We start from the raw sequence: 27,793 nt of genomic DNA, 5'->3' as shown, positions 1-27,793 counted from the left end.
TCTAGAAGTGCTAAGTGTTATCATATCGCATTCCCTTTGAAGTTTTATAAACTATCACACAGGACTTTCTTTCTGAAAGTCCTTTTTGCCTTCTTAGATATTTATAATTAGAGAGAACAGTGATTCAAATGCTCTCGTGGTAATACTCCCCAACTTCTGGCTGCAGCAGTTTGGGTTGGGGTGGTGGTGGAGGGGCAGAGGCTTTGCAGCAGCTCAGTGCTGCTGGGCACGTGTATCTTCAGGCTGTGCCCCCAATTAATGGTACCACTGAGATTTTGCACGTCCCTTAGCAAGCATAGGGCGGCCTAGGAAATGAGCAGCAGTGAAGTGCCCCATGCCATGTATCTGCTAGTGCTGCCACAGAGGTCTTTTGGACACATTTAGCCTCCAGCCCTAGGCTAAGCAGGCAGCTCACAGTGTGCTTTTTGTTGGGGTCTTTTGATTGTATAACCTATCCAAGGCCTGGCTTGGCTGCAGAGATGAGGTGATAATTAAGTACAGGCGAGCAGTTGGAGTGAGAAGTTTAGGGTAGGTGAGGACTGCCAAAAATAAATAAATAAATAAAATAATGTTTTTGGATGTCCTGGCAGAGACCAGGAAACTTGGGAATGTCTGCAGGGCACTCTTGCAGCTTTAGTAGTTGGGAAAAAGAGAAAAAAATAATTTCTTTTCAGCTTTTGCTTATCTGCAGGAGCTCCACTGCTGTGGCAATAGGAAAAAGAAATAAGCAAAGAGTTATAATAAAATTAGTGGCATTTGGGGAAGGAGAATGGAGCTGAAGCACAGCCAAAGGAAAGCATGGGCAGGGCTGTGTGAAGAGGAGGAGCAGCAGAGGAAGGGCACTGAAGCAATGAGGACTTTGATGTTCGAAAACGATTGTTTTATTGGGAAAATGACTGCTTCTAGCTCCAGGTACTCTCATGGGAAAGCAAATACAGACAGCAGCCTTCTGGGAACGAGACCTTTATCTCCAGTGTAGATTCTCAGTTACTTTTGTGGGTCCCCACAGCCGTGGCCGTGCATTGTGTTCCTGTCTGGGTTGACACACCGTCAAGGTTTGGCAAACGTAAACTTTCACATTGCTGTGTCCCTGCCACACAAAACCACTCATCTTTGACCAAAGAAATGTGTTTTTTTGCAGAGCAGAAACACCACTGATAAACATGCTTCATCTCGTGTGTGAAACCAAAACAAGGATTTCAGTTTAGTGAGAGCTTGAGTGAAACAAATGGTATTTGCAAGCTGGTTGGGCTTCTGCTTGCAGGGCCGTGGGTGCTCCCTTCCAAAGCATGGAAGTTCTTGAGAGAAGCAGTGCGTGCTCTTAAGCATCACCAGGTTGATGTTACCTCTGCCCAGGGCAGAGAGAAACGAGCTCCGATGTCTGTGTGGGAATTGGATGCCATGATCTTCTGTTCCTTCCTTGGTCCTCTTCTTCATCTCATCCCATCCCATCAGGCAGCAGCTTACCCAAAGCAGGCGTTGTGCAAAGCTGCTGCATGGTGGGAAGGCTGGCATGCTGTCACTGAGACTGGTGGGCACTGTGGAAATATAAACAGCTGCAGCAGAAGAGGGGGAACGAAGATAGTGGTTTTTATGGGGTAATTACTCTGAGCTGAGTGCTGGGAGAGCAGTGTGGCTGCAGCCAGTCTGGGAAACTCGAGAAAGTGCTAAACTGCTGTGGATGTGAACTGAAACCATAGGCTGCTCGGGTGCTTTGTTGTAGGACATCTGGCTGAGGCTTGAAATATGCCCTGCAGTGATTTCTAACCCAAGTATTGGGGTATTCGTTAATGAACGAGGTTGAGGAGATGAAGCTGCATGGCTTATTTTCAGCCTTCCTCCAAAGAGGAATACTAAAAACAAAATGCTTGATAGAAGGTACAGAACTGTGCATCACAGCTTCCCTCTGCCAGTTCAGTTCTACAATCAAAGGGCACGATGGGAGCAACGACAAGGGACCCTTCCTCCCCTCCCTTTTTAGCACATTTTAAACTATAATGCTGCACTTTGTTAGGTGAGAACAACAGAATTCAAACGTTTAAATGTTATTTTCAGTTTGCCTCAAGCAGAGATAATGATTTTCCCTCCAATGAAGATAATTCTCCCTGGTTTTTTATTCCAAACCCTTTCGGTTATTTCTGTATGGTCAGATTTTCTTTAATACACGTTTGTGTGTAAAATTTATGTCTACGTAAACTTATGTTTCATGTAGCTATAATCTGTCTTTTTTTTACAACTGTCAGAAAAGGTAATATTTTAAAATATGAGGTGACAGAGCTGTAAGCAGCAGAACCTGCTTTATATTGTGGGGTTACCTCAGTGTAATAAATGTATATATATTTTTTAAAAGCACTTTTTTTTTTGAGATTTTTTTTTCCTTTATGAAAACTGTGTTTATCATTGTGCATGTGTGCATATATGTGTGTATATAATATATAATATATTTCCTTTAATCTCTTCCTTTCTTTCTCCTGTCTTGGCTTCTTCAGTCCTAGATGTACTTCAGAGATTCAGAAGAGTCATCCCATTAACCCATACCTGTCGTGTCTCATGTTACGTTTCTAAAAGACTTGAACTGTTTGCAAAGCAGAAGTGAAGCTCTGGCCATCAGCTGGAGCTGCCTGTGGTTGCCCTTGGGACCCTGCTTGTTTTCCAAGTAGCTATGAGGCCTCCAAGTCTCACCTCCCTTTGTAACCCCACTTTTTCCTGTCCAACTTTCAGTTCTTGCTGATAACCTGAAGTCAAACCCGGGGATTAAATGGCAGTATTTCAGCTCAGAAGAAGGCATTTTCACTGTTTTCCCAGCCCACAAGTTCCGGTGCAAAGGCAGCTACGAACACCGCAGCAGGTATGGTGGGCACAGCACTAAAATTGCATCCCTCAAACAACTTGCAGTGTTTTGCTTATCCAAGCCAAGAGGGTTCAGCTGTCAGAGTACCTCAGGTTTTCTTAGATTTATTTTTTAAAGTACTGCTTTTTCATTTTGAAGAAACTGAAGTAAAATAAAATTGTGTACATCTCCCAAATCGAGTAAGTTGCAAGTAGCAGCAATCTGTAAACTGCTGGTCAGCCCACAGGCAAGGTTTGATTTGTATTTGACTCATAGTCAGTCCCTGTCAATGAAGTAATAAGCACATACTCTACTGATGGGGCAGGCACGTTGCTCTGGGAAAAGGGGCTGGAAGGGTGACAGCGTGGGAAGGCTGTGGGCAGGAGCACTTCTGTGGCCTGCACCAACACGGGCAGCTGGGAAGCAGCAGTAGTGAATGCTTTCTGTTTCTACTCAGAAAATTGTAGGGAAAAAAGGATTGAATGGTGACGTGGTTTTCCTCCTCAGGGTAATAACCTGCCTACTCCGTAAGCATGCAGCAAAGCAGTTGTGGTTTGGTATTTCTCCCCTGGCCTTTGCTGCCAGTATTATGCTTACAGATCAAGTGGATTCTTCTGACAAAGTCAGAAGAGAAAGCTTTAGTCACTATTAGGTCACGCATTAGTTAATTGTACCAGTCCACCAGTCTGCACAGGGGAAGCATTAACCCATCCAAGTACATTTCCACAGAGCTGAGTGCACAGAGAGCAAGTAGCACTTGGGTTTCCTGACAGTGTTGAGCAACCAAATGTTTACAGGCGCTGTCTTCTGTGTATCATCAAAGCTGGAAGCTTGGTCTTGATTGTGGTCTTGGAAAGGTGTGATCTGAGGACATGAGAGCTGGGAGCACCCAAGTCTCCGTCAGAATTTTGACACTAAAACCGTTGGTGATTTAATACAAGTCCCCTAATTGTGGGCTTCATTTCTCCATAGCTAAATTAGAGCTTTTTCTTTTTTTTTCTTTTGCTAGCATTTACCTCAGAGGGTAGTTTGAACAGATTAATTAGTTAACGCCGGGTGCTTTGAAGATCAAACATGCTATTTAAGTTCTAGGTATTAGGACCAGTGAAGAGCTGCAGGCTGTTCTGCAATTTAGAACTGATTTGTGCCAGCTATTTGCTGCACTGCCTTGTCTAAAACCTTCTGCATTTCCTTGACTGTTAATAAGATTTCAGTGGCTTTGATATAATAAAAGCAGTGCCTGGAACACTTGACTCTGAGTAGTTTTGAGTCTAGGCAAAAGAAGGAAAAGAGTTCTGTCTTCTTTTTCCCTCTCTTCCTGATGAAGTTCCTCCTAATTTGTTCCACGTTGAAACCTTGGCAGTAGAGCTTGTGAAATCTTTCATGCATACCTCCAGTATTGAAGTACATCTAAATGCAGCTTCACTGCAACTGTGGTTTTTGATGTTAGCACAAACAGATGCGCGCAGCACTGAGAACCCGGACCAGGGGTGAGGCAGGTGGGCCCATGTGCTTCAGACTGCACAGACCTGAGGGGTTGTGGAGCATAAGCCGTGTGAAACCCTGCAGGGCACCAAGAGAAAACACTTAATTGGCCAGAAGCCTTCTCTTATTAAAATAAACCAAGCTCCCTATGCTAATACAGCTCTACTAATACAGCTCTACGTGAGCGCACAGGTTTTTACTTGTCACGTTACCACCAAATGCCAACTGTTATTGCACTTACTTTCTAACGTGAGTAATATTCCTGGTGCCCAACATTTATTGTTAGACACTTCTTGCTTGTCATGCTTAGTCCAAAGCCTGGTGTAAGCCCTGCAAACAGGAGTCCCAAACATGCAGCTGCTTCGGCAAAATCGTTTATTTCCAGCTGAAAGCAGCTGCTGTGATACAGGGAGAAGGATCTGACACTAGGCTTGGGTACAAAACAAAAGGGAATGGAAATTAGGGCCCTTTCTTTGGGTTCCAGTCCTCTGCTGGTCTCTACTAGTAGAAACTTTCAAAATTCCTTTTGTGTTTCATTGTTTCTTCACGGGAGTGATTTTGTTTTCAATTCTTGACAATTTTACTTGCAAACATTTTAGTGGAAATGATGACTCATGCCATTGGTTTGCATTCCATTCTCCTTCAGGCCTGTCTATGTTTCTACTGTTCGACCTCAGTCCAAGCATATCGTTGTCATTGTGGACCATGGGGCTTCAGTCACAGAGACACAGCTTCAGATTGCCAAAGATGCTGCTCAGGTCATTCTGAGCTCCATAGATGAACATGATAAGGTAAGCTTGCTGTAAGCTATGAGAGTATTTTCTTTGGTTTTCTGGAACTACGCTTGATGTCTTCAGCCAAAGCAGTATTTTTTAGCTTGTGGTCCATGGACTCGTGGGGATCTGTGGTCTACCTCTAATGAGTGAAGAAGACTTGAACTCATGTTTGGTTGACTGTGTTATTATGGCAGAAGCATTTGGGCATCTTGAGGCCAAAAGAAGCGAAAACCACTGATCTGAAGCAAAATCTCATTGCTGAGTAATCCTTAAAGGCTCATCTGTCTTGGAGCAGGCTTCAGGTGATGGTCAGCAGTGTGATACAGTGTGAGATTAGGAGAGCCACGCTCTGAGCTTGATGACTTCTGAAGCATGAGATTGCTCTGAGTAACTCATGTTTACCTCTGTTAGCTGTCCTCTCACGTGGAGCAAATGGAACAGATTTATTCTGCTGTTACAGTGGAGTGATCTGAAACATACGCTACAATGTTTGGAAGGTTCCCAGATTGTAGTATAAAAATGCTTATAGAATTAATAGTATTTAAATGTAAGTGCCAAACGTGCTTGTCTGAATACAGGCTGGTAGTGAGGAGAATGAATTTGAGAGAGAGATTACTTGGTCAGTAGCTCAGTGGTTATGAAACCAGTCATACAAGTAAATAATTACTGCTTTATTCTATGACTTTCTTGCATCAGTCATAATTTATAATGAGGTATACCACTCACTTAATAAGACTGGTATGTTGTATGTATATTAATGCAAATGCTGCCACTACATGCCTTAACTTATTTACAGGATTAAAAATTGATGGCAGGTTTGACTTGCTTTGATTGAAACATTAAAAAACCGTAACACTTCTCCTGTGAAAACTTCCTCAGGGGTTTTCTTTTTTCCATTTTCTGTGAGCCCTCCACTTCTCTGAAGCAGCCTGAGGATTTGCTGGAAATGCTGTCCGCTGATTTTGTGTTCAGATATCTCCAGTCCACTTAGGTTTCTGCCCAGAACAGTGTAGCAACTATTATGTGTGAGCAGTGTGAAGCTGACTTCATCTGAGAAACAACGACCGAAGTCTCTTTTTCTAGAAATCACCATAAGCCTAATCCTTTTCAAATTTGATGGATTTATGCCTCAAGCATTTATTTCTTAACAATTGAATTTTAAATCCACAGAATCTCCTCAGTTGGCTTATCATTGTGTTTTCTATATTGGTTCATGAGGAATTATAATTGGTAAGATAATCCAATATAGTTTCTTCTCTTTCAAGATCTCTGTGTTAACCGTGGCCGACACAGTAAGAACCTGCTCACTGGATCAGTGCTATAAGACATTTCTGTCTCCTGCCACTAGTGAGACAAAAAGGAAGATGTCCACCTTCGTTAGCAGTATAAAGTCATCTGACAGCCCCACGCAGCATGCAATAGGATTTCAAAAGGCTTTCCAGCTGATACGAAACACAAACAATGGCACAAAACTCCAAGGAAGTAAGTCTCTTCTGTAATCCTGGTCATTTCTGAGGCTTTTTTTTTTTTTAATTTCAGCTTCTAACTTCCACAGAGGCCAAAGGAGTGTAGTGTCTTGAATGTCCAAAATGAAAAAAAAAAAATAAAAGCTCACGTTTTTATTAAATAGCATCTACTTGATCCAAAATCTGCACAGGTGGTTGTGGAATGTGGCCGTTCCCTTTTGATTTATTCTACTTGCTGACTTTCCTTCCTTTTGAACTGCAGTATGAAATTGCAGGAGCGAATTGCCAATAGCTGAGTTATTTGCTGGAGATGGGCAGAGGAATCCTTTAAATGAAAATAGCTGATGCTGCCGATTCATTGCCATATTGCTAAAGTGTATGTAGGGTAACTCCCTAGCTGGAATCCTGGGGAAGTCATCCTTGCTTCTTAGGGATAAGGATTTCCAAGGGAATGCCAGTTATGGGTGATATTTTATGGAATCTGAGGTTGGCTGGGCACATTTTCCTTCATCTAAGAATATCCTTCTGAATTTTGGTATATTATTTGGCCTTTCTCCTTCCCATTTCCAAAGAGTGGGGTCTTTTATGTGTTTTTGTTGTAATGAGGGTGCGATGAAAGATGTGGAAAAGATGGATATGAAATGGAGTGGCATGCTTGCTTGCCAGGAAGAGGAGAGCAAGTTCTTAAAGGTGTGCTTCATGTGCTGGAGCCCTGTGACACTGCCAGTGTCCGTGGCAGAGTGGAGAGAAAGCAGGCTGATCTCTATCATTTCAGTCTATTCATTTATGAAATGCAGATCCCATAGCTCGGTGCTGTTCCTTCTCAGATGATTGCAAATTTGTCATTGTCCTGGAGGGCCACAGCTCAGACTGCTGTACAGGGCATAAGAAAGTTAAAAAGGAATTCAAGTGCTTTCAGAAGTCTGAGGAAACACGCTCCTATTTCAGGTCCCATTCCCTCAGTTTAAAAAATGGTGTTTTTGCTATTAAAGTTTTATTCAACTTCTGAGCTTTAGGCCACAGATAAAATGATGTGTTTATCTGCCTGTGCATTGCTTAGCTGAAAGACAGGGTTGTCAGGGGCAGGTTTTTGCCATCCTCTGGCAAAATGATGAAAGGGGTGCGACTTTCTAGAGGGGAAAAAAAATCCATCACTGCTGAAGCTGGCTGGGATAAGACATATTAGTCATGGGTGGTTGTTCCAAGAACATCGGCTGTGCAGTCTTACAACATCCTCCTACATACCTTTTCTGTTTGGCATTGTGTGTTAGGATTGGAAGGTTTCAGTGTATTCTTCACTAATGTGAAATAGAAAACAAGTTTTGACCAGGTTTCATGTAGAACCATTATTTGGGGGCACAAGTACGTCAAGGTAACATACAAGGGAAAAATGGCTTTAGGTTTTCTCTTAAGATTGAAGGATTCTGAAGATCTGAGGTGGATATGTCAAGCTTCAGAATTCTGAGGGCAGCAAGACACAATGCATTGCAGAAGAGGATGTTAATAAACCATATCTTATTTTCTTAGAAGCAATCTTTTCATCTTTGTTTTTAAAAAGCAAAACAACTAGAAAAAAGCATTATCCATGTTACTGTTAATTTTCTCACATCCTGTTCCTGGAGAACAGTGTGTGGGTGTGTCAGGGAAGCTATAGAGATACAGCCTTGCTCCTGAATTTGCATTGGAAAGCTTAGAGAACTAGAGGGATGTCATGGAGGAATTGTGCTGCTGAACACGTCGGGATTTCCTGCTTTATGTCAGTTCCTATTGCCATGCTGCTCAGGAGACCCTCATCCCAAACTGTAAGAAAATACTCTGCCTCTGAGAGCTAATATTCCCTGAACACTCTGGGTAAATGGGGAGTGTGCCCGGAGCTGTACGAAGTTGCACGATGTACCTTCATACTTGTTTGTGTCAAGATCTAGTTCTGGTTGAAATTCTTTTCAGGTTACAAGGACAAAACATACAAATCAAAGCTTTCAAGGCATTCATACCTATTTAGGGGGAAAAAAAAAACCCTCAAAATAAGAGATGGGTCAGCAAAGTTGGCCTATAACCAGCTAGCATCATGGGCTTTGGATTATGTGGTGTTGCACGATCGCTACGACTGCCTAAATTATATGCATAAAACTTCTAATATGGAGATATAACACGATGAAATCAGGTTGTGTGTAAGCAGAGATTTGAATTTGCATGTTCAAAGGCTTTGAGGCCATTCATGTAGAACATTCCCAGCTTGAAAAACGTGTTTGGTGTTGTGCAGAGCGAGCTGGTGCGGAAGGGCTGCGCGTTGTGATGTGTTGCTCAAGCATTGAGCTCCATCCTACAGCACAGGAAGACATGAGGTGCCTTTTATCTCTGCCTGCTCATCTCAAATGCACCACAACGTGGCAGTGGGGTCTGCTCTGCCAAACCCATCCGCATTGCTGCTTGGGTGGCTGGCAGGCACCAGAGCAAGAGGGTGGTGGTTAAGTGCTGTGAGTGGAAGTTTAATGACAAATGAAGTAATTCCTGAGGCTCTACTGTGTTCATCCACTGTCAGTTGCTCTGAATGGTACAAATGAAGATGTTGCTGTATGTGTTTGTAAGCAGATGGAAGGAATCTAACCACAGTCCTTTCCTGAGTTAAAAATCTAATACAGTTTCTGCTATGTTTGTAATTCTTTTTTAGATACTGATATGGTCATAATTTCTCTCTCTGCTGGGATCACATCAAAAGATTCCTCAGAAGATGATAAAAAGGCTACTCTTCGTGTCATCAATGAAGAAAACAGTTTTCTCAATAACTCAGTAATGATTCTCACTTACGCTCTTATGAACGGTGAGAAACCCTCTCCTTCCAATGGGTGCAAGTTCCCTTTGGTAGCACAGCCAGTTTATTAAGCTCATCCAAGTGTAATTCCACGCCCTGTTGGGAGCAGTTTGTTAATTGATTTTGACCCATGTAATCCAGAGGCCGTATCCAGATGTTGCCTCTTTCATGTATGAAACTCTTTGCTACTATGTGCTTATATATCAAAGTGCAGCTGCTCTGTATGTGAAGTACTGTTGTCCTAAAATGTCTAGCCTCAACCAGACTAACATTCAATAACTGTTGCACTGTAAACCTTCCTGGATTGCCAGTGTTTCTTGCTCCTGCAGAAATGAGCTAACCCATGATTTGCATTTCAGTTGTTGGCCACTGAGCATGAGTGTAACATCAGTCAGGCTGAAGGTGCTTTGATAACTTAGGTCCTAACTTAAGAGTGAAGTTAAATGTGAAGATCACTCACTCAGTTTGGCTTCCTGTGTTTTCCCGACAAAGCTTTAAGTCAGAAGTCTATATGTTGTATTACTGAAAATTGCACAGACTCCAGCCAAGGAAACTAATGCTTAAGCTAATATATCATTTTACTGTAAGTTTAAATACTCATTTGAGTTCTAATATGTGCAAAAGTCTGATTTGCCTGCAGGAGTTGAGCCTGTGACTTATGTAAAGTGGGAGGCTTTAATGTTTAAGCTAAAGAACAAAGCCTGTTATCTCTGTGGGCATATGATATGCTCCTGGTCCTTTCTGTGGACCAGCCATCAGTGGAGAACAAAGAGCTGTCCTGTGGATTTATAGGTCACATAAGTCTCTGTTAAAAGAAAAGTCTTTGTTTAAAGTGGTGGTGTGAGTAGCATGTTGAATTTTTGCATGGAGTGTATGAGAGGCAACCTTATTACTTTCTGTACTTGCTAATTACTTGTATTTATAGTAGTTCCAAATACGATACAGAAGCCTTGGTGGTAAGTAGGCTTTTAACCCCTCCTTTCTGTTTCCCTGTTTCAGAGGGAGTGACAGGTTTGAAAGAGCTGGCCTTCCTCCGAGACCTGGCAGAGCAGAACTCGGTGAAGTACGGAGTTCCGGATCGAACAGCCCTGCCTGTGATCAAGGGCAGCATGATGGTCCTAAACCAGCTGAGCAACCTGGAAACTACCGTCGGCCGCTTCTACACGAACCTGCCCAACCGGATGATCGACGAGGCGGTCTTCAGTCTGCCTTTCTCAGATGAAATGGGAGATGGTAAGTACGTACATCGGATTTGGTATAAAAATCAAAGAGAGGTTATTATGTGTTGTCAAAAATTTGCTGTCCTTTGCTTCAGCAGGACGGGGCTGTCCCCAGCACTGGGTAGAACAGGAACCCGAAGATGGCTTTCAGTGGCCCCAGCTGGGCTGGCAGAGAGGTCTAAATGGAATTCAGTGGATGCTTTTTAGTGTCTTAGTGCCCATATTTCCCCAGATTGTGATTGCATCCTGAAGAATACTTTCATGGCTGCTGTCTGGTTCTCTGACCAGCATCTAATTCATGTTGACATGGTGGAAGGCACGTGAATCTGCCCTTTTACCTTAAAACTTGATGCCGCTTTAACAAACTCTGTATGTTCTCCTTTATCTGATCTCACTACTATAGCCAGATAACAGAGGGACTCGAGGTTCTTGATATCCATGGGTGTCAGTGATACTTATCAGTGGTATCTAGATAAGTGATAATGCCACTTGAAGGGTCTGAGCCGTAGGGTTCGGTCCTGCTTGGTCTTGGGAAGCTCACCTGACATTTCTCAAGGGCTGTTCTGAACAGAGATGTGAAAGAACATCACGGTGGTGTTAGAGATTACACCAGTGATTTCATATTGCTCTGACAACATAAAAAAAACTCTGTACTTCATTCATTTAAGACTTGGCTGCAGTCCTGTGATTCTGTAATAGTTGGGGTTATGCTGAATGGTTTCCAGAGGCACTTGAGTTAGGTTGGGCGTTGAGTCCCTAACCAAACCTAAAGCAAGAGTAAGCCTCCTCTGAGTCAGAATGCTTGCAGCTTGCTGTGTCTCCTAACATCTGCAATTAAACTTCATTCTCTCACAAAGCCATATCCAAGCATAATGGGAACTTTGAGCAAGAGAAGGATTAGAAATGGTGCAATAGGGAAGGTTTGTCTTGCTTTAGCTTTAAGTACTCTTCAGATTTATTCATACTGTATGTATAAGTTGCTGAGTTTCCAAACAGCAACAGAAAATAAGAGAAGTAAGGTATTGCCTAGAGTTCTCACCTCAGGCACAAGAGATGCTTCTCAAACCATTGTGTAATTATGGGAATAATTCCCAGTATGGTAGCTGTGTTGGGATTTAGTTAAGCAGAAGAGGTGTAACTTTGTGAATACACAACTAGATGAGCAATAATTCATCTCTGTTGCGGCTTTACAGGTATGAGTTCTCCCACTTACTTCCTCCTCCCCCCTTTTTTGTTTTTTGTCATTGTCTTAAATGACAGCACTGAAGGAACAAAATAATGAAATGCATTTCTTAATATAAGGTATCCATTTATAGAATGAAAAAAAACCCACAAAAAAAACCCTACCCAAAACATTAAATGTGCTGTGTGTTTCAGTAAACTGATGGAATGTACCATAGGGCACTGTCAGGAATGTAGAAAGTAAGTGGGGAGAGTGACTAAAGCCAGCCAGACCCAACAGATAACCTCCTTGGCTTCCCCATAGGTGCACCAATTTTTGTCTGTATTCCAGCAAGGAATGCTGTATAAAATCTAATTGTCGAACATTTTGTTATTATTTGTTATGTGATGTTTTTATGTTGTCTCCTTCTAAGGCCTGATAATGACTGTAAGTAAGCCGTGCTACTTTGGGAACCTGCTGCTGGGGATTGTTGGGGTAGATGTTAATCTTGCATATATCTTGGAAGACGTCACCTATTACCAGGACTCACTGGGTTCCTACACATTTCTCATTGATAATAAAGGTAAATTTTTGGTTAAAATATTCTCTTCTACTCCTCATGAGGTCATTAGCCATCAAAAGTATGTGGTTAGTTCTCATGTATCTAAACTGCCTGTAAGTTAATGAATGGTAGTGCTTATGAAGGGATTAACGGTGTGGTGTTCGATTAGCTTTGCCTGGGAGTTGTGAGCCAAGGACTATGGGTGGATTCATGGCATGAGATTTCTATTTGGGAGTTTTGTTGTGGAAGTGCTTACTGCTGCCCTTGTATGTAGTTACTGTATTTGTTTTCCTTTTTTTTTTCCTAAATGTTTTCATCTCGGGCTGTGTTGTATCAGTGCGTGCCATTATCCTTATTTTTCAGGGTACACTCTTATGCACCCATCCCTTACCAGGCCCTACCTGCTGTCTGAGCCACCGCTGCACACGGACATTATACACTACGAGAACATTCCTAAATTTGAGCTGGTGCGGCAGAACATCCTTAGGTAGGAATCCGGGATGCACAGCACTGCTTTGGGCACCAGAAGTAGTTTTAGAGGAACATTCAGAGAACAAACATGCAGAACTGTCCTGTTTCAATCCTTTGTCTGCGACTAAGGAGAGGAAGGTTTCCTCAGCCAACGTTGCAGATATTCTTTCTAATCTCTCTTCCATGTCAGGAAGATGTTGCAGTATTTGGTCTCAGTTTTTTTAGCCCTTATTTAACACAAATATTTGTTTTAGCTTCAAAGTTAAAGCAGCTCCTCCCTTTGAGTCACTGTCTTCCCTTCCTTACAGTCAGAATGTATTCAATTGACTCTTAATGTAAATTTAGATTGACAGTAAATGAAGACTGATGTTCCAGTATTAACACAGTGTCAGGCAATGTTGAGTGGTGATCACATGCTATATGAAGCTACAGAACAGAAATTGAAATGTTTGGGTTTTTTTCTCCCTTCTCTGCAAAAGATTTTACTCAAAGTGTGCTGACAGACAAACGTCTTTTTGTTCACTTAGGACAGATGGCAGCTTTCAATATTTTTTAGAAGTGTACTGTTTAGGAGCTTTCTCAGTGTGTAATAAAATGCTGGGTGCTGTTTTTGCCACTGCAGCATTCCCCTGGGCAGCCAGATCATTACAGTTCCTGTGAACTCCTCACTGTCTTGGCATGTAAACAAGCTGAGAGAAGTTGGGAAGGAAGCCTACAACGTCAGCTATGCCTGGAAAATGGTAAGTGCTTAACGTGCCGTGGTGGCATTGAGTAAGTTCATGTATGGAGGAGTACATGAATATAATGAATATAGTGAAGTACAAAATATTGCTATGGTCTTTGATTCTTCTGTTTAATTTTTGAATGCATGAGAACACTGATTTTGACACTGGAATTAAAACACAACGTAAAATTAAACATAACCCAGGTGAATTTTACTGATTTCCGGAAATAATTGGCTACTACTTTGTGCCAGCAAACTTAGGAGGGTACCTGTGGATCATTTCCCAGTGTTGAGTTAAAAAGCCTTGAAGATTAAGATGAGCAGTTTTAACGGATTAAATCTGTCACTGCTTAACAGAAATTCACAGAGGAGGCTAATGTCATAATGCTGCATTAAATACCAAATACCCTTAGTGAGCTGTTGGGTACATTTTGCCATTCTATTGCACTATGGAGTACTTATGTATACACAAACCAATAAAGCATGTGACCATGCTGTACACATTAGGAGTGGTAATGATATAATCTCTGGAGTTAAGTTGTCAGTATTCCTCACAGTGGGAGTACCAGTGTGTGTATGTCACCTGTGGAGCTGAAGCCTGGCCTCTGTTAATTGACACTTAAGTGTTAGAAATGACTGCTGATGAAGCAACAAAACGAAGGTCTCGATGACTTGTGTTTTCCAGGTTCAGGACACGTCCTTTATTCTGTGCGTTGTGGTGATACAGCCAGAAATACCTGTGAAGCAGCTGAAGAATCTCAACACTGTCCCCAGCAGCAAGCTCCTGTATCACCGACTGGATCTGCTGGGCCAGCCAAACGCCTGCCTGCACTTCAAGCAGCTGGCAACTTTAGGTAGAGCTCTCGTGTGTGCTTCAGTAGAGTGTGGCAGCAGAAAGTAAGGCTGTGCTCGTAAAATGCTGGCAATGTCGTCCTCTTGGGGGATGTTGTTCTCCAGGGCTGATTCTGTAATCAGCCATGCCCGCTGATCACAGCTACCTTTCTCATTGGTGAGCACCTGAGTGGGTGAGGGCTCATGTGAGGAGGAGGTCACAGCACTGCCAGTCTTGCCTGGGGGAAAGGGAGGGGGAAAAACATCTCGCTTAGCTCTGTTCTCTTGGCTGCAAAACTGCTTATTGACTTAATTCCCTGATTAGTTCTGTGGATGTATCCTAAGAACATAAATTTATCTTTTTTAGGCGAATATAAGTTGCAAGCATTTACACTTCAGTAAAAAAAAAACCCTAGATCAGTACTTAAATCTGTGGTGTTTTATAAGAAGTTCTGAACGAACTGCTTTTGTCTGTAGCAAAGCTTGAGGGTCTCATGGGGGATTAGAGCCACACTTGTGGTATTTTCTTACCTGTGTTGCAGTGCCACAAATAGCTAAGTGCAATCAGACTGGAGGAGTAATAGAGGCATTTCCAAAGGAAAACTATGGAAATTGCTTTGTCAGTTATTTAAAATACTGGGTGTTTTTTTTCTTTCTTTAGTGTGGTGCTTAGTCTTGATTGTCTTACATCCAGAAAGATAAGATATAAACAGAAAATAACCAAAAAACATGGTATTAAGCTGACAAGTGGAAAAACTTCATGCAAAGAAAAATGCAGACATGCAGAATATTTGGTCTGGAAAGCAGATGAAGGACTAAATCCGAAGTTCATAAGTGATGGCTGCAGTACATGTGGTTCCTGGACGTATGGGGATGCGTTTTAGAGGAATGTGAATAAAAGCAGATCTCTTTCTCCAGTGATTTTTTTTTTCCTATGGAGACGATTATGTACTGAAATTGGGTTCTGTGGGTCACAGGTTCAGAAAAGGTGTTCTTCTCAACCTTCATCATTTCTCTTTAAAAGCTCTCAGGTATAACATTTTCTGCACAATGAACATTTACCTTCTGGTCTGGAAATCACCCCAACCAGCCACACGTTGCTTGGTGTGACCCTTCTCCTGCAATTCTCTGTTCATTAGCTAGAACTGAAGGTTGCTCTTCTGTGTTTCCTTCTGCTGTAGCCAATCTAAACATGAATAATTAAGCTCTTCCTATTTATCACAAAGTCTTGTTCTTTTAATGGAAACCAACTTCTGTAGTCTTCAAATTACAAGTAGAAGTTATTTAGACTTTGAGAACAAAGGCACTGAAATCCACCAAATAACCTGTAGAGATCAGAGTGAGTGGATAATGTCACTTCTGTGTTTGAAATGAGGAAGGCAGCTCATGAGCAGTAAGCACACTCTGTTGGGTTGAGAGCTGGCTTCGGACTTCGGAGTTTGTGGTGGTGTTTGTGTTCTTCAGCATCTGCCATGAGAGCTGAAGTCCCTTAGTGTTTTCTATGCCTTGCCATGTGGTGCTGTGTCACCCACCTCACTATTTGCTTTGTGCAGCGTTTGGGAATGTGGATGCTTGAGATTGGGCTGTGCATTCTTAGGACCAGCTCTGTATGGGTGAAGGCAGGATGATGACTGCGGGCTTCCTCCACCTCTTGCAGTGTTTCCCTCTGGGTTTGCTTTTGAGAGGAATAAAGAGCACAACTAGTGTAATTCCTTCCGCATACCCTCAGATAGGACACCCCATCAGGTACCCTTTCATGGTATGGAGGTGTTTGCAATGCAGTACATCCAATTCACTGTCCTTGACTTTCCAATATTTTGCTCTCTTTAGAAAGCCCTACAGTAATGCTCTCTGCAGGCAGCTTCTCTTCTCCTTATGAACATCTCAGCCAGCCCGAGACAAAGCGGATGGTGGAGCACTACACGGCGTACCTCAGCGACAACACACGCCTGATTGCTAACCCTGGCCTTAAGGTACATCCCTGCAGTTGGCCATGCTTCTGTCCCTGCTCTCTTCCCAGGCTGGGCTTTTGGCTGGGCCTCCTGGGTGATCAGCTCGTACTACGTTCATCCCAGAGGGCAGTACCTGAGTGCAGTACCTGCGTTTATTCCCTGATGCTCTTAGGGCTATAGGACAGTAGTGGTGTTTTGGAGTGGTATCCCCATGCCTGGAGAGATGGCCATGAGCCTTGAGGAGCAGAGGGAGGACAGAGCACCTTCCTCCAGGGGGTGGGGGAAGAAAAGGTCAATGAGCTGCTATTGAAATGAACACGAGAATAAATAAAGCTGCGGCAAATTCTAAGTGGAAATGATTTTGTTGTTCTTAGAAAACTCAAATTTATTTTGTGCAAGTGGAGTGCTATTTTTATTTACCTGAATTAAAAAAGCCACAGAGATAACGACAGCAGTATTTCATTATAATAAGCTTTTACTTTGCTTGGAATGTGCCGGATCTGTCTGGTGTGAGAAGACTTTAAACAAGTAATTGAGTTTAGATGATCTCTGATGGAGCTTTAGGAAACCCCGCGAGCAGCTTATTATCTTTTCATGCAAGTCTTAGAGGAACCCTGCTAGGTCTGCCTTTGTTTTGCAGTTCTCTGTCAGAAATGAAGTAATGGCTACCAGTCACGTCACAGATGAATGGATGACACAAATGGAAATGAGTAGTTATGAACAGTTGAACAGTTATATTGTGCGCCGTTACATAGCAACCCCCAATGGGGTGCTCCGAATTTATCCCGGCTCCCTCATGGACAAAGCATTTGATCCCACCAGGAGACAATGGTGAGTTTTAGGGTTCTGTTATCAAAGCTTCAGAACAAGGGAAAGGTTTGGTATCGATTTCATAGGCTGGGTTGTTACGGTCAGCTGTAAACTGCTTAACTAGAAACGTTGTCATGGCGGGTGAACGGCTGCGTGCGGCCGTGCAGCTCGTTGAAGCCTCTCTTGCTTCTACTTTCAACCTTTTTATTTTAAATGATAGCTTCTGTTTCATATCCCTGCTATAGCAGATGGGAATATAAATATTCAGAAAATGAGCATCCCCTGCAGGGATTCGCTAATTCAGCTCTCAGAAGTGTTTGCAGCTCCTTGTGCCTTCTTCAGCTGTGAATACTTTGTTTACAGTGGGTTCCCTCGCTGATGTAAAATAGGAATCAGCTGGCTTGTCTGCAAGCTGGTAATTATGCACTAGCAGCTGATTCGGGGAAAATATTTGTATACATTACAAATGAGAGCCTGAGACATGAGAGCAGTGTGTTGTGACAGACTTTGTTGAAAGCAGGCAGCCAGGTGCTGCCATGCTGTGACTCTGAGCGAGCCCCTGGATGTGCAGTGCAGGAGCCCGGCCTGGCTCCCCACCTCCAGCTGCACACAGGACTCGAGCTGCAGCTCCACAACCCACGTTTCCCCTAAAAAAAAAACCCACTGCCCTTGATTTTGATGATCTTTTCTTAAGGTTTTCTTCCTCTTTGTCATTTCTTATGCTTTTACTGGCTGATACAGCGAAGGGCTATTGCTCTGTTTTTGCAGTGAGACAAAGAAACTTGAATTTGGTAGCACGTCATTCTCAATGTGCAGAATTTAATGCTTGACTGTGTTTCTATAAAATCAAGGATATGGTCTTAAATTTTAAAGTAACAGTTTTTCACTAATTACTGGTGTTTCTTTTGCTTCCCTTAGGTACTTGCATGCAGTGGCCAATCCAGGACTGATTACCTTTACCGGTCCTTATTTGGATGTAGGAGGGGCAGGCTATGTCGTTACCATCAGTCACACCATTCACTCTTCCAGGTAAATTGTGCTTCCAGTTTTGGTCAAGTAAGAGTTCTGAATTATCTTCTGAAGGGGATTGTTTTGGATAGGAGAGAAGCAGGATGGGTGACTGCTGTGTGCCCGAGAACTGAACACCAACCTGGTTTTGAAGTGCTGCTGACAAAATGCAACACAACCTCGTGTAGATTCACTGGAAATAGGATATCTCTGGGATATCAGTAGGTTTATATTCAGAAGGTTTTAATATATGAATAATAACAGCATAAAGAAAGATTGGTTGAGTGAGAATGAGCTGCTGGATGACTATGAGATGAAACTTCTCGTATATAAGGTGGGGATCAAGGAGAGGGAGAGGGAGAGGGATCACTTCATTGGGAGGTTTGGGATTGCTGGGATCAAGACAGCCCAGTTCTGAATTTGAGGAGGCCTGCTGGAGTTCTGCATGCATAAAAGCTGCAGACACCATGGTGGTGTGCTTGGAAGGGAATAAGGTAAAGGCAGATCCACCAAACTGCCAATGCAGGTCAGCCCAACAGGACTGCTTTCATTAAAGGTCTGTTTGTGTACTTCTGTGGGAGCTTAGGAGAATGGACAATGTGAGGAAAAGTCTGTAAACGTTGAACTGCACTTTCAGGACTGCAGAAAACAGATCAGAATGAAAACAACAGTGTTTGCCTTTGGGGTTAAAGTACCACATGTAGCTAAAGAAACATCACAGCCATATAGGAAGAAGCATTTTCATTGATGTCTTCCATGATTTATAAAAAGGAAATGGAAAATGCAACATACCTTTGTTCAGTGTCAGTCAGGAGAGCCTCGGTGCTGCCATCATTCTCAGTGCAGTTAATATTACTGCCATGTGGAATCTGTCTGAAAACCTTGTCAGTGCTGAAGTGACCCTCTCCTCAAGGGCCAGACTTAGTTTTGCCTCTCTCCTGCCAGGCTCCCAGCATAAGGAGGGGTTCATTTTGAGATGTAAGGTGCTTAAAGGATTTTGGTTGGTAGAATATATACTAAATCTTACTATTACAAACACTCCCAAGATTCAGAAATGCTAGTTACTCAATTAGGTTTCTATGTGGAGGCTCTTCACTGAGCACGTGGCTTCTTTGCATGCTTCATCTGAAAGCTGGCTGGTAAGGAGGTGACTGCTGGCACTGCACTGGTAAATCCAGATGACAAAGCCAGCAGAGTTTGGGGTAGTTTTTCTGTTCTTGAGCACATCTCAGCTCCATTTGAGGTTTCCTAGCACACAGTGTCTGCCTTTTCTTTGTCAGGAGCAGTACTGAACCTGATGCCTGTGTGGTGCTTTTCACAGAGAGATTTCTTCAAGGGGAATAAGCACTTTTGTAAGAAGAGAAGTGCACTTAATCAAAATTCTGATTTTTATCTAGGGAGAGAGATTCCAGCTGGCTTTAGGAATGCAGAGGTTGCGTGGGTTATTAGAACATGATTAACGAAGAGTTAAATGAAGTTTGGCAGATGCAAGTGTGATTCCTGGGTAAATATGACCCCTAAAGCTTATAGTCACATGCAGTTATAATCCCCAAAGGAAAAAAAAGGTGTGTGGGGGGGGGACAGAAGGAGATCAGTGGAGTTAATAGACTTACTCGATAGAAACAGCTGTGTGGGTTTCAGTAATGTTGGTTTGTCTGGAACTCCCATTTTGTGCACATCTTCCTTCTTCTTTCGAGCCTGGGTATAGAAGACTCATGCAAGAAGTTGCTTAATGCAGCTTGCATCAGTAAACCAGGAAGAATTAATACTCAATAACGAAGTTAAAATATTTACAGCATTCCTAGTGGCTTTTTGTCTGCAAGGACAGAGCACTAACCTCAGAGCTTGATGCCTTCTCACAGACAGTTAAATATGGCTGTGCTGCCTCACTCACATCCTTTTTCCCATTCCTTCTTCCTGAAATTGGTGTTAAAAATAAAGTAAATACATGTATAAATCTATAAATCAGATTTGACTGCATTGAACTGTTTATTCCAGGAGAGCTCCTGCCATCGCTGCAGTGATGGTGAGGAACACTAAAAAGATGCAACTGAGCAAAAGTAGCACTTCTTTACCATTATAGAGCTATAAGAAAATATACTTCCATGCATCAGCCTGAGACTGTCTTGGAGGCTTTGAAGTATCAGTTGCTAAGGCAACTGTGTGTATTCCTGAGCTGGTAGAAATAGGCACACGAGCACATTTTCCATGTGGGCAAGATACTGTGTTGCACAGCAGCTCTTGCTGCTGTTGCCTGTAAACATTCACAGAGGCATCCACAGAGACTTCAGGTTCTGTACTGCCCCTAAATGTTTGTCCTGTAGTTGCCCTACAGTGGAGGGAAAATACTGAATCAAAATGTGATGGGGGAAAGCTGTAGGTGGAAAATGCGTGGTGGTTGGATTTAAACTGATTTATTGGTGTGTGTTGACTACTTCATTTAGAAAACAAAGTATTGTTCCTCCCTGAGCAGTGGAGAATGGGCTGTGGATCCTGTAAGGATTGATGGATGATGATGGATGGATCCTGTAAGGTTGGAAAGGCAGTAGGAAAAAGAAGACTCTTATTACTTTGTTCTTCTGTCCTCTTTATAGATGTCTGTGGAAAGAGTGCTGGTAATGCTTAAGAACTGAAATCCATGGAAAGGGACTCAGGCTTACTGCACTAACAGCTGAGCAGACACAGGCTGGATCAGCAGGCAGGCAGTGTGGGCATGGCTGTGGTGGGTGGTGTACAAGTGGAGGTGCCGAGGGAGAAGGGCTGAGCTGCTGGGCTGTCCCCTGCTGCTGGCATGTGCTGGTTGTGTATTTAAAGTTCTGACCACAGAGAGACTTCAGAATTTGCAGCAAATAACTAAGATCTGTTAAGAGATTGTTCTCTTTATTTACAGTTACTGTACCTGCTCACTCAGAGTGAACTGAGCTTCAGTATGTAGGTATGGAGTTGTCATTCACATGCTTTTTTTCCCCTTGTTCTGCAGTGCACAGATGTCTTCAGGACATTCGGTGGCTGTGATGGGCATTGACTTCACCCTGCGGTACTTCTACAAAGTTCTCATGGACCTGCTACCAGTCTGTAACCAGGACGGAGGAAACAAAATCAGGTTAAGCCTTTTCTTCCTGTTAATACATCTTCCCTGTCCTATTCTGTTTTGTTTTTGTTGGATCCAGTAATCAATCCATTGGTACTTTCCATCCTGTCTGACTGTGGGATTCTGTTACATTCAATGTCTGTTTTCTAATCTGCACTAGAACTTGTGCTTGTTCTTCTCCTGGAGATTGTGGCCTTTTTGTTGCTCTAGATCAAGCTAAGATCATGAGCTAAGAGAACAGTTGTCAGTAATGCAAAAAGGAAGATAACTGATTTCCACTGATTATATTTAGGTTTCACTGAAACCTTGGGTAAAAAAAAAGAAAGTAAAAAATAAACAAAAACCCCAGCTTTTTTGAGTGAACACATTTCTGTTCTCTTCTGTTTGTTTTCATTTGGGTCTGCCCTAGATGACTCGTTTTGGAGACAATGACCTACCTCGTTACTGTGGGCAGTCAGTATTCACACGTAGTAATGATAAGTCTAGCTCTATTTATTTTAACAATTATAATTAAAATATACTATTCAGTATTCTTAAAAACTACCTAGCACAGCTCTCATTGCAAGAGGCTCAGTTTCATCTGGAGCAGCTAATTTTAGTTTGACCTGTGTGAATGTAATTGTTCCTTTTTCCTTGTCCTTTGAAAAATCATGTGGATAGGGAGAGACTCTAGTTTGGATCTGGAGTAATGTGATAACATGGTTTGGGCATTGTTGTTGTTTCTTTGTTTTTAAACTTGAAATTTGAGAAGGGAAGTGGTTTTCTGTCATCCTCCTGGTTCTTTTCTGGTTTGGATGTTTTTTGTATATCTTATTGTGTTTAAAAAGCGTATCAGGATTTCTGGTTTGGCATTCCTTTTTTTATTTTTTTCCCTCTCCAGTTCAAAGCTGTTAATAATAAAAGAGTCAGATACTTTACTCTGGTCTACATTCCCTAAGTTGGAATTTTCAAGCATACTGTAGTATGCATTTTATATAATATAATATAATATAGAAGCTGGAGCTAATGCTTAGAGCCTTTCCATAAATACTTACAGATATCAAGAGACATCAGTCCCAACTCCTTGGCAGGAATTTGTTTGTTTTTAAATGGATCTCTGCAAAGCTTTTCTCTCCTTTGTTCTAGTCACATACCTGTTAGCTCTCCTGTTTTCTTCAATATCTTGAAAACATTAAATGGGAACAGGAGATTTAACATCCACAACATGGGTTTCTAATGCAAATCCCCAAAAGTCTGGTGGAGTACAGAAGGAAAAAAAAAAAAGAAACAAAACTCTAAAATGTTTTCCTGACTCCGTTGTAGACCTTGGGTAGTGTTGAGTGGCCACAGTAACCTCCTCCCTGGGGAAGCTGATGGGAATTGCTGGAAAGGGAAAGAAACAGTAGGGGAGGCTGTGAATGATGCCCAAGTGACTTCTCTGAGGTGGAAGGTCATTTAATGACTGTGAAGCCACTCTTTGGTTAGTAAGGAAGTCTAAAGGGAGGCTGTTTGCTCTTTTTGTCATGGGCAGGTGCTTTATCATGGAGGACAGAGGGTACCTCGTGGCACACCCGACACTCATCGATCCCAAAGGACACGCACCAGTAGAGCAGCAGCACATTACACACAAGGTCTGACTTCTTTTTCCTTAGTCTGTTCTTACCTCTTCAGCTTCCGGGGTGGGAAGGACTGCAGGGAAGTTGCTGTTTGTGCCTAATCAGAAAGACATAAAATCCTGTGTTGTTTTTTTTTTCCACTTAGGAGCCCTTGGTAGCAAACGACATTCTTAACCACCCAAATTTTGTCAAGAAAAACCTCTGCAACAGCTTCAGTGACAGAACAGTACAGCGGTTTTATAAATTTAACACCAGCCTAGTGGTAAGTGCGTTGATTTCTTTGTTCTGTTTTGTTTTTTAATTATTATTTTGCTTTTGAATGTACTTTGGTTGGGTTGGGTTTCTTTCGGTGGTAACAGGAACCCTTGCCAGGATCAGCAGACATGAGTCTGGGGCAGCCTTCCGTGTGGGTTGGCCTCTGTTCACCCTCTTCCAAACATGAAATCAGTGATCCGAACTGCACAAATAGTTCTCGCTTGAGAAGTCAGTTGACACACCAGGGATTATGGATGGGCAGCTGTGGTTGTTGTCTGCAAAGCCTAGTCCAGCATCACAAAAATGGGAGAGGCTTGTTAGGCAAGTAAGCAGATGCATTTACTGATGAAATGTGCGTGAGCATTTTCAGAATATCACTTATCAGACTGCAGACTGGAGGTGTGGATTCCTCTTGTGCTCAGCCGCGCTTAGAGGTCCAAGGCAGGGGCTGTCATCTCTCACTGTATGGTGAATGCTGACTGCAGTGCCACAAATCCACCCTGCGGGATCACTGTGGAATTAGTGAAAAGCTCTGTGGGAGAAGCTGCTCTTTAAATAATACTTTTCAGTGATTAATGAGAAAGTGGGAAATGGGTGTCAAAAATATTTGAGAATTATGTCAGAATACATTGATTTATGTCAGGTAGACTTAAACGCTTCCCCCACATTTGAAAAGCAAAGTAGAAAGCGTATTACTCTGAAGGAAGCTGTATGGGGCAGAGCAAACCTTTAAGACTGTGCTGTGCAGGTCGGGATCAGGAGGGAGTTGGCCTACCAAATAGATCACAGCTGTACAATGCTGTGGTGTATTTTTATGGTGCGTGTGCCAGGAAGATTTCAGCAAGTCGTAGCGGTGCCTCAGTGTCAGAGCTGAGGTCATGGAGAGCTGGTGCAGTGGGGAGGGGGGTGAGCACTGAGGGAGATGCAGCCTGCTGTTCTCGGGGTGTCAGACCTGGCCCTGCTGCTGCGTCGCCTGATGGGTACAAACTAAGTGTGTTTTCTCCATCCTGAGCAAAATCCTTCCACCCAGTAGTAGCCTGGAAGATGAGCAAAACTCAACAGGTTGATAAACAGTCTTATAAGCCTCTAATTTCTAAAGGCAAATCTCTGTACGTTTGTGCTCCCTCAGCTCTGCATGTTTCAGAAAGGGGAAAAATGAAAGCTCCCTAAGGACCGGGTTTCTTGCTGCCCCATTGCCAACAGCTTCTTTTTCCTCAGGGAGATCTGACAAACCTCGTGCATGGCAGCCACTGCTCCAAGTACAGGCTGACAAGAATACCGGGCACCAATGCCTTCGTGGGCATCGTCAACGAGACCTGCGATTCACTGGCTTTCTGTGCCTGCAGCATGGTGGACAGGCTCTGCCTCAACTGCCACAGGTCAGCTGGACATCTGCCTTTTATAATGTGGTTCTTAGAAGCTGTTTATTTTATATGCTAAGTGAAAACAGGGAGTGCGAAACTGAAGTGAAAACAAAATGTACCCGTGCTGTCTGTAAGGGACACGGTGGTTTAGCATTCCTCTAGTCCTTTAATCTGTATTGTCACTATATTAAGGGTAGTTTACTCTTGATGTGTTCATATGTCACGTGTGGATAAGGTTTAAGACCACGACTGATTTAGTTTGTCAGGGGGAGTTAGCTGTGGATCAGGCCCTTTGTTCTGGCATATTAATACCCACAATTTTATGTGAGTTGACGTGTAGTTTTTCATCGTGGGGGTCCCAGCGACTGCAGGAGATTTTGGCTACACCATATGTTTGTTCCACTGGAAAGAAGGATCCTTACATCTGGCTCTCAGACTTGCCCGGGGCTGTCTGCTTTTTCAGTTTCAGTGGGTGGGTAACTGATGGAGGAGGCTCAGTTAATGCACTGTCCTCAGCCCCTGCGCAGAGCAGGAGCAATCCCTGCATTCCTGGGAGTATGAGAAAGGATACCGAGCAGCTTTCTCCGTGGTGAACTGCCCTTGTGCAGCTGCCCTGTGGGGTGAAGACTGGAGCGATGTCTGATGCGTTGTTTCTGTGTTTTCTTTTTCTCAAGAATGGAGCAGAATGAATGCGAGTGCCCATGCGAGTGCCCTCTGGAGGTAAACGAATGCACCGGCAACCTCACGAACGCTGAGAGCAGGTGGGAGCAAACAGACTGCAACAGAAGTTAAGGGAATAAAGTGTTCGTGCTAAGCAGCAAGCAGTACAGGATAAATAGACAGTATTATTCGGGATAATTAATCTCGTGATATGTAATGGGTAAAGGTGATATGCTTTTCATTACTTGACTGCAACTTCTAACACAAGGCTTTGCCTTTTGCCCACCGTAGGAATCCTAGTTGTGAAGTTCATCAGGAGCCAATGACTTTCACAGCAATCGATCCCAGCCTCCAGGATGCACTCCCTCAGTGCATTAACACTCAGTGCAATCAGAGAACAGAGAGCGGGTAAAGTGCACTTCTCCCTCCCCGAGGATATACGGTGTTCCTGAAATAATTCATGTTGTTCCTTAAAGTGCAAACAGCTCCTCCTTACACGGTTCAAGCAGAAAAAGAAGGGACAAAAAAGGAAACGCGATGCCAGGATGAGATAATACAGCACACACCAACGATAGCATCATGCTGCAGTTCAGAAACATAAGATCTCAGCATCGCTGAGCCACACAGCACCAGTAATAGCAAACAAATGGTTTCCAGTCACGCTTCTCGGACAGCACTGCCACATTTGTCTGCCTTTTGAGGGACAAAGTGCTTAGAGAAATGAGACACTACTTTAACAGGGGTAACCTTAAAGCACACAGGAGATGTTAGCTGCCCTGTCAGCTTCCTGCTTTTCTCTTCTACTCCTGGCATTATGTGGAGAAGCTTGAGGGCCTATGTATTTGTTGTTAGCTAAGAGTGGTCTCTAGGGAGCTGAGATTGCTAGAACACATTGTGCTCTGACCAGGCTTCCAAATCCCATCCTACATCTTGCAGAGGATTGCAGAAAAGGGGTGGAACCGTAGCCAGGCTTTACTATGCTGAGATGTCATACTGGAGGAGTTAAAAAGGAAGTTCTGTCTTTACTCAGTGTGAGGGAGGATGAAAATGAAAGCAAACAGGCTTGGAAATGTGAGCTCAAGATGCAGGTCCCCTGTATATATACCTTGTGCTACCTGAGCGTTTCACTGCTACGTTTTTGTGGCCAAACAGTGCACATGTTTTTAGATGATTTTGGCCTCCATTTATCTCTCGATTCTAAAATAGTCTGAGCTATGTTGAAGTGAGAAGTTCCAGACTTGACAGTGAACGTGGTGGTCTTCTGGTTTTAATTTCCAGGGATTGCTTTGGTGTGTTGGACTGTGAGTGGTGTATGGTAGACAGCGATGGGAAGACCCATCTGGATAAGTCCTACTGTGCCCCTCAGAAGGAGTGCTTCGGTGGCATCGTGGGAGCCAAGAGCCCATATGTGGATGACTTGGGAGCAATAGGTAACTCCGCTGTTCTGAACAGATGCTACATTAACTCTTTGTATGCTTTCAGTGTCAGACCACGCTTCAAGTTTGTCTTCTATGCTAGTGGTAAATGAGCGTAAAGTAGCACATAAAGGAGTTGAAAACTAAGTGGCATCAGGACTGTCCTGCCTGTGATCTTTTTGGGTCTTGACAAGGAGCTGAATATACTGTGCACGTCTGTAAGCTTCAGATGTGCTCTCTCCAGATTTCTTCTCCTGTTTGAAGGGTGCTCTCCTGTGTGTGCAATTTCACACTTTGAAAGCCTTAAACCTTTCCGCATTCTTTCCATAGCATTTATGTTGGGTTTTTTTTTCCCCCTTTTTGTCCCTTTTTCGATTTAGGAGATGAAGTCATCACTCTGAACATGATTAAAAGCGCACCGGTCGGCCCAGTGGCTGGAGGCATCATGGGCTGCATCATGGTGCTCGTCCTAGCCGTGTACGCCTATCGCCACCAGATACATCGCAGGAGTCACCAGCACATGTCACCTTTGGCAGCACAGGGTGAGCTGATAAATACTGAGAGAGGGAGTAGTACGTGGGGGTTAAAACCACAGGAAAAACACAACAAGCCACCTCCTTCCTTGGTTTTGTTTCTCTCTCCCCCGTGCTTCTCCCTCTTATTTCTCTCTTGCCAGCCTCTGTAAAAGTGAGAATCTGTCCTCATACGGGTGCTTGTGTATTGCTGCCCTCTTCTGGGTGCAGTCTGACATGCTGCCTGAGGAGGAGAGTGTCCAAGGAACCCAGTAGCATTTCCTGACAGGAAGCTGAACTTACAGTTTTTCCAGAGCTGAAACGATAAGCCCAAGTTCACAGCTCTGTGAGCCTCGTCATAACACACTGGTTATATACGTTCGTTTCTGCACAGGGGTGGTGTGATCTGGGGAGAACATTTCTCACACCCCTTCTGCTTGGGTTGTTTGCAACGTGCCTGTTCCTCACTCGTGTCCCTGCTTCTGTTCAGTGTGCTGTTTGTGGGCTCACCGATATGGAAAGATATCCCTGTGCCCCCTCTTTCTTGGAAACAAAGCTCAGACTGCACAGTAATGCAAAGTGCTTCCACCATGTTACCGGGGTGACAGCCATTAGTAAGTTGATCCAAAATTTTTCTCTTAACAGTTGCATTTTTCTGTTTGTAATGGTGTGTAGAAATGTCAGTGCGTATGTCGAACCTGGAAAACGATAGGGATGAGAGAGACGATGACAGCCATGAAGACAGAGGAATCAGTAAGTACCACCTCACTGTAAAAAATGTTAGATTAAATG

General features: G+C 43.2%; 1 protein-coding gene across 2 annotated transcripts in view; it reads left to right on the top strand.

Moving 5' to 3' along the window:
• Positions 1–27,793, top strand: part of CACHD1 (cache domain containing 1) — an 82,176-nt gene that overhangs the window by 49,140 nt on the left and 5,243 nt on the right. Inside the window, exons 5-25 of one of the 2 annotated variants that reach the window (XM_065737238.1) lie at positions 2,722–2,848; positions 4,962–5,106; positions 6,357–6,573; positions 9,229–9,378; positions 10,369–10,602; positions 12,185–12,334; positions 12,677–12,800; positions 13,407–13,524; positions 14,194–14,362; positions 16,170–16,312; positions 16,932–17,122; positions 18,020–18,130; positions 21,090–21,212; positions 22,711–22,810; positions 22,941–23,057; positions 24,269–24,429; positions 25,089–25,175; positions 25,366–25,482; positions 26,353–26,504; positions 26,870–27,031; positions 27,677–27,754. In XM_065737238.1, the coding sequence (XP_065593310.1) occupies positions 2,722–2,848; positions 4,962–5,106; positions 6,357–6,573; positions 9,229–9,378; positions 10,369–10,602; positions 12,185–12,334; positions 12,677–12,800; positions 13,407–13,524; positions 14,194–14,362; positions 16,170–16,312; positions 16,932–17,122; positions 18,020–18,130; positions 21,090–21,212; positions 22,711–22,810; positions 22,941–23,057; positions 24,269–24,429; positions 25,089–25,175; positions 25,366–25,482; positions 26,353–26,504; positions 26,870–27,031; positions 27,677–27,754 (2,976 nt within the window). Of the gene's footprint in view, positions 1–2,721; positions 2,849–4,961; positions 5,107–6,356; positions 6,574–9,228; positions 9,379–10,368; positions 10,603–12,184; positions 12,335–12,676; positions 12,801–13,406; positions 13,525–14,193; positions 14,363–16,169; positions 16,313–16,931; positions 17,123–18,019; positions 18,131–21,089; positions 21,213–22,710; positions 22,811–22,940; positions 23,058–24,268; positions 24,430–25,088; positions 25,176–25,365; positions 25,483–26,352; positions 26,505–26,869; positions 27,032–27,646; positions 27,755–27,793 lie in introns of those variants that run through there. The other variant, XM_065737247.1, reaches the window with a different exon arrangement.

The sequence above is a fragment of the Cyrtonyx montezumae genome, unplaced genomic scaffold, assembly GCF_038088225.1.
Source record: "Cyrtonyx montezumae isolate F1298 unplaced genomic scaffold, pur_monq_1.0 scaffold_1, whole genome shotgun sequence".
NCBI classification, from domain to species: Eukaryota; Metazoa; Chordata; class Aves; order Galliformes; family Odontophoridae; genus Cyrtonyx; species Cyrtonyx montezumae.
This window is presented reverse-complemented; position numbering and strand designations above follow the sequence as displayed.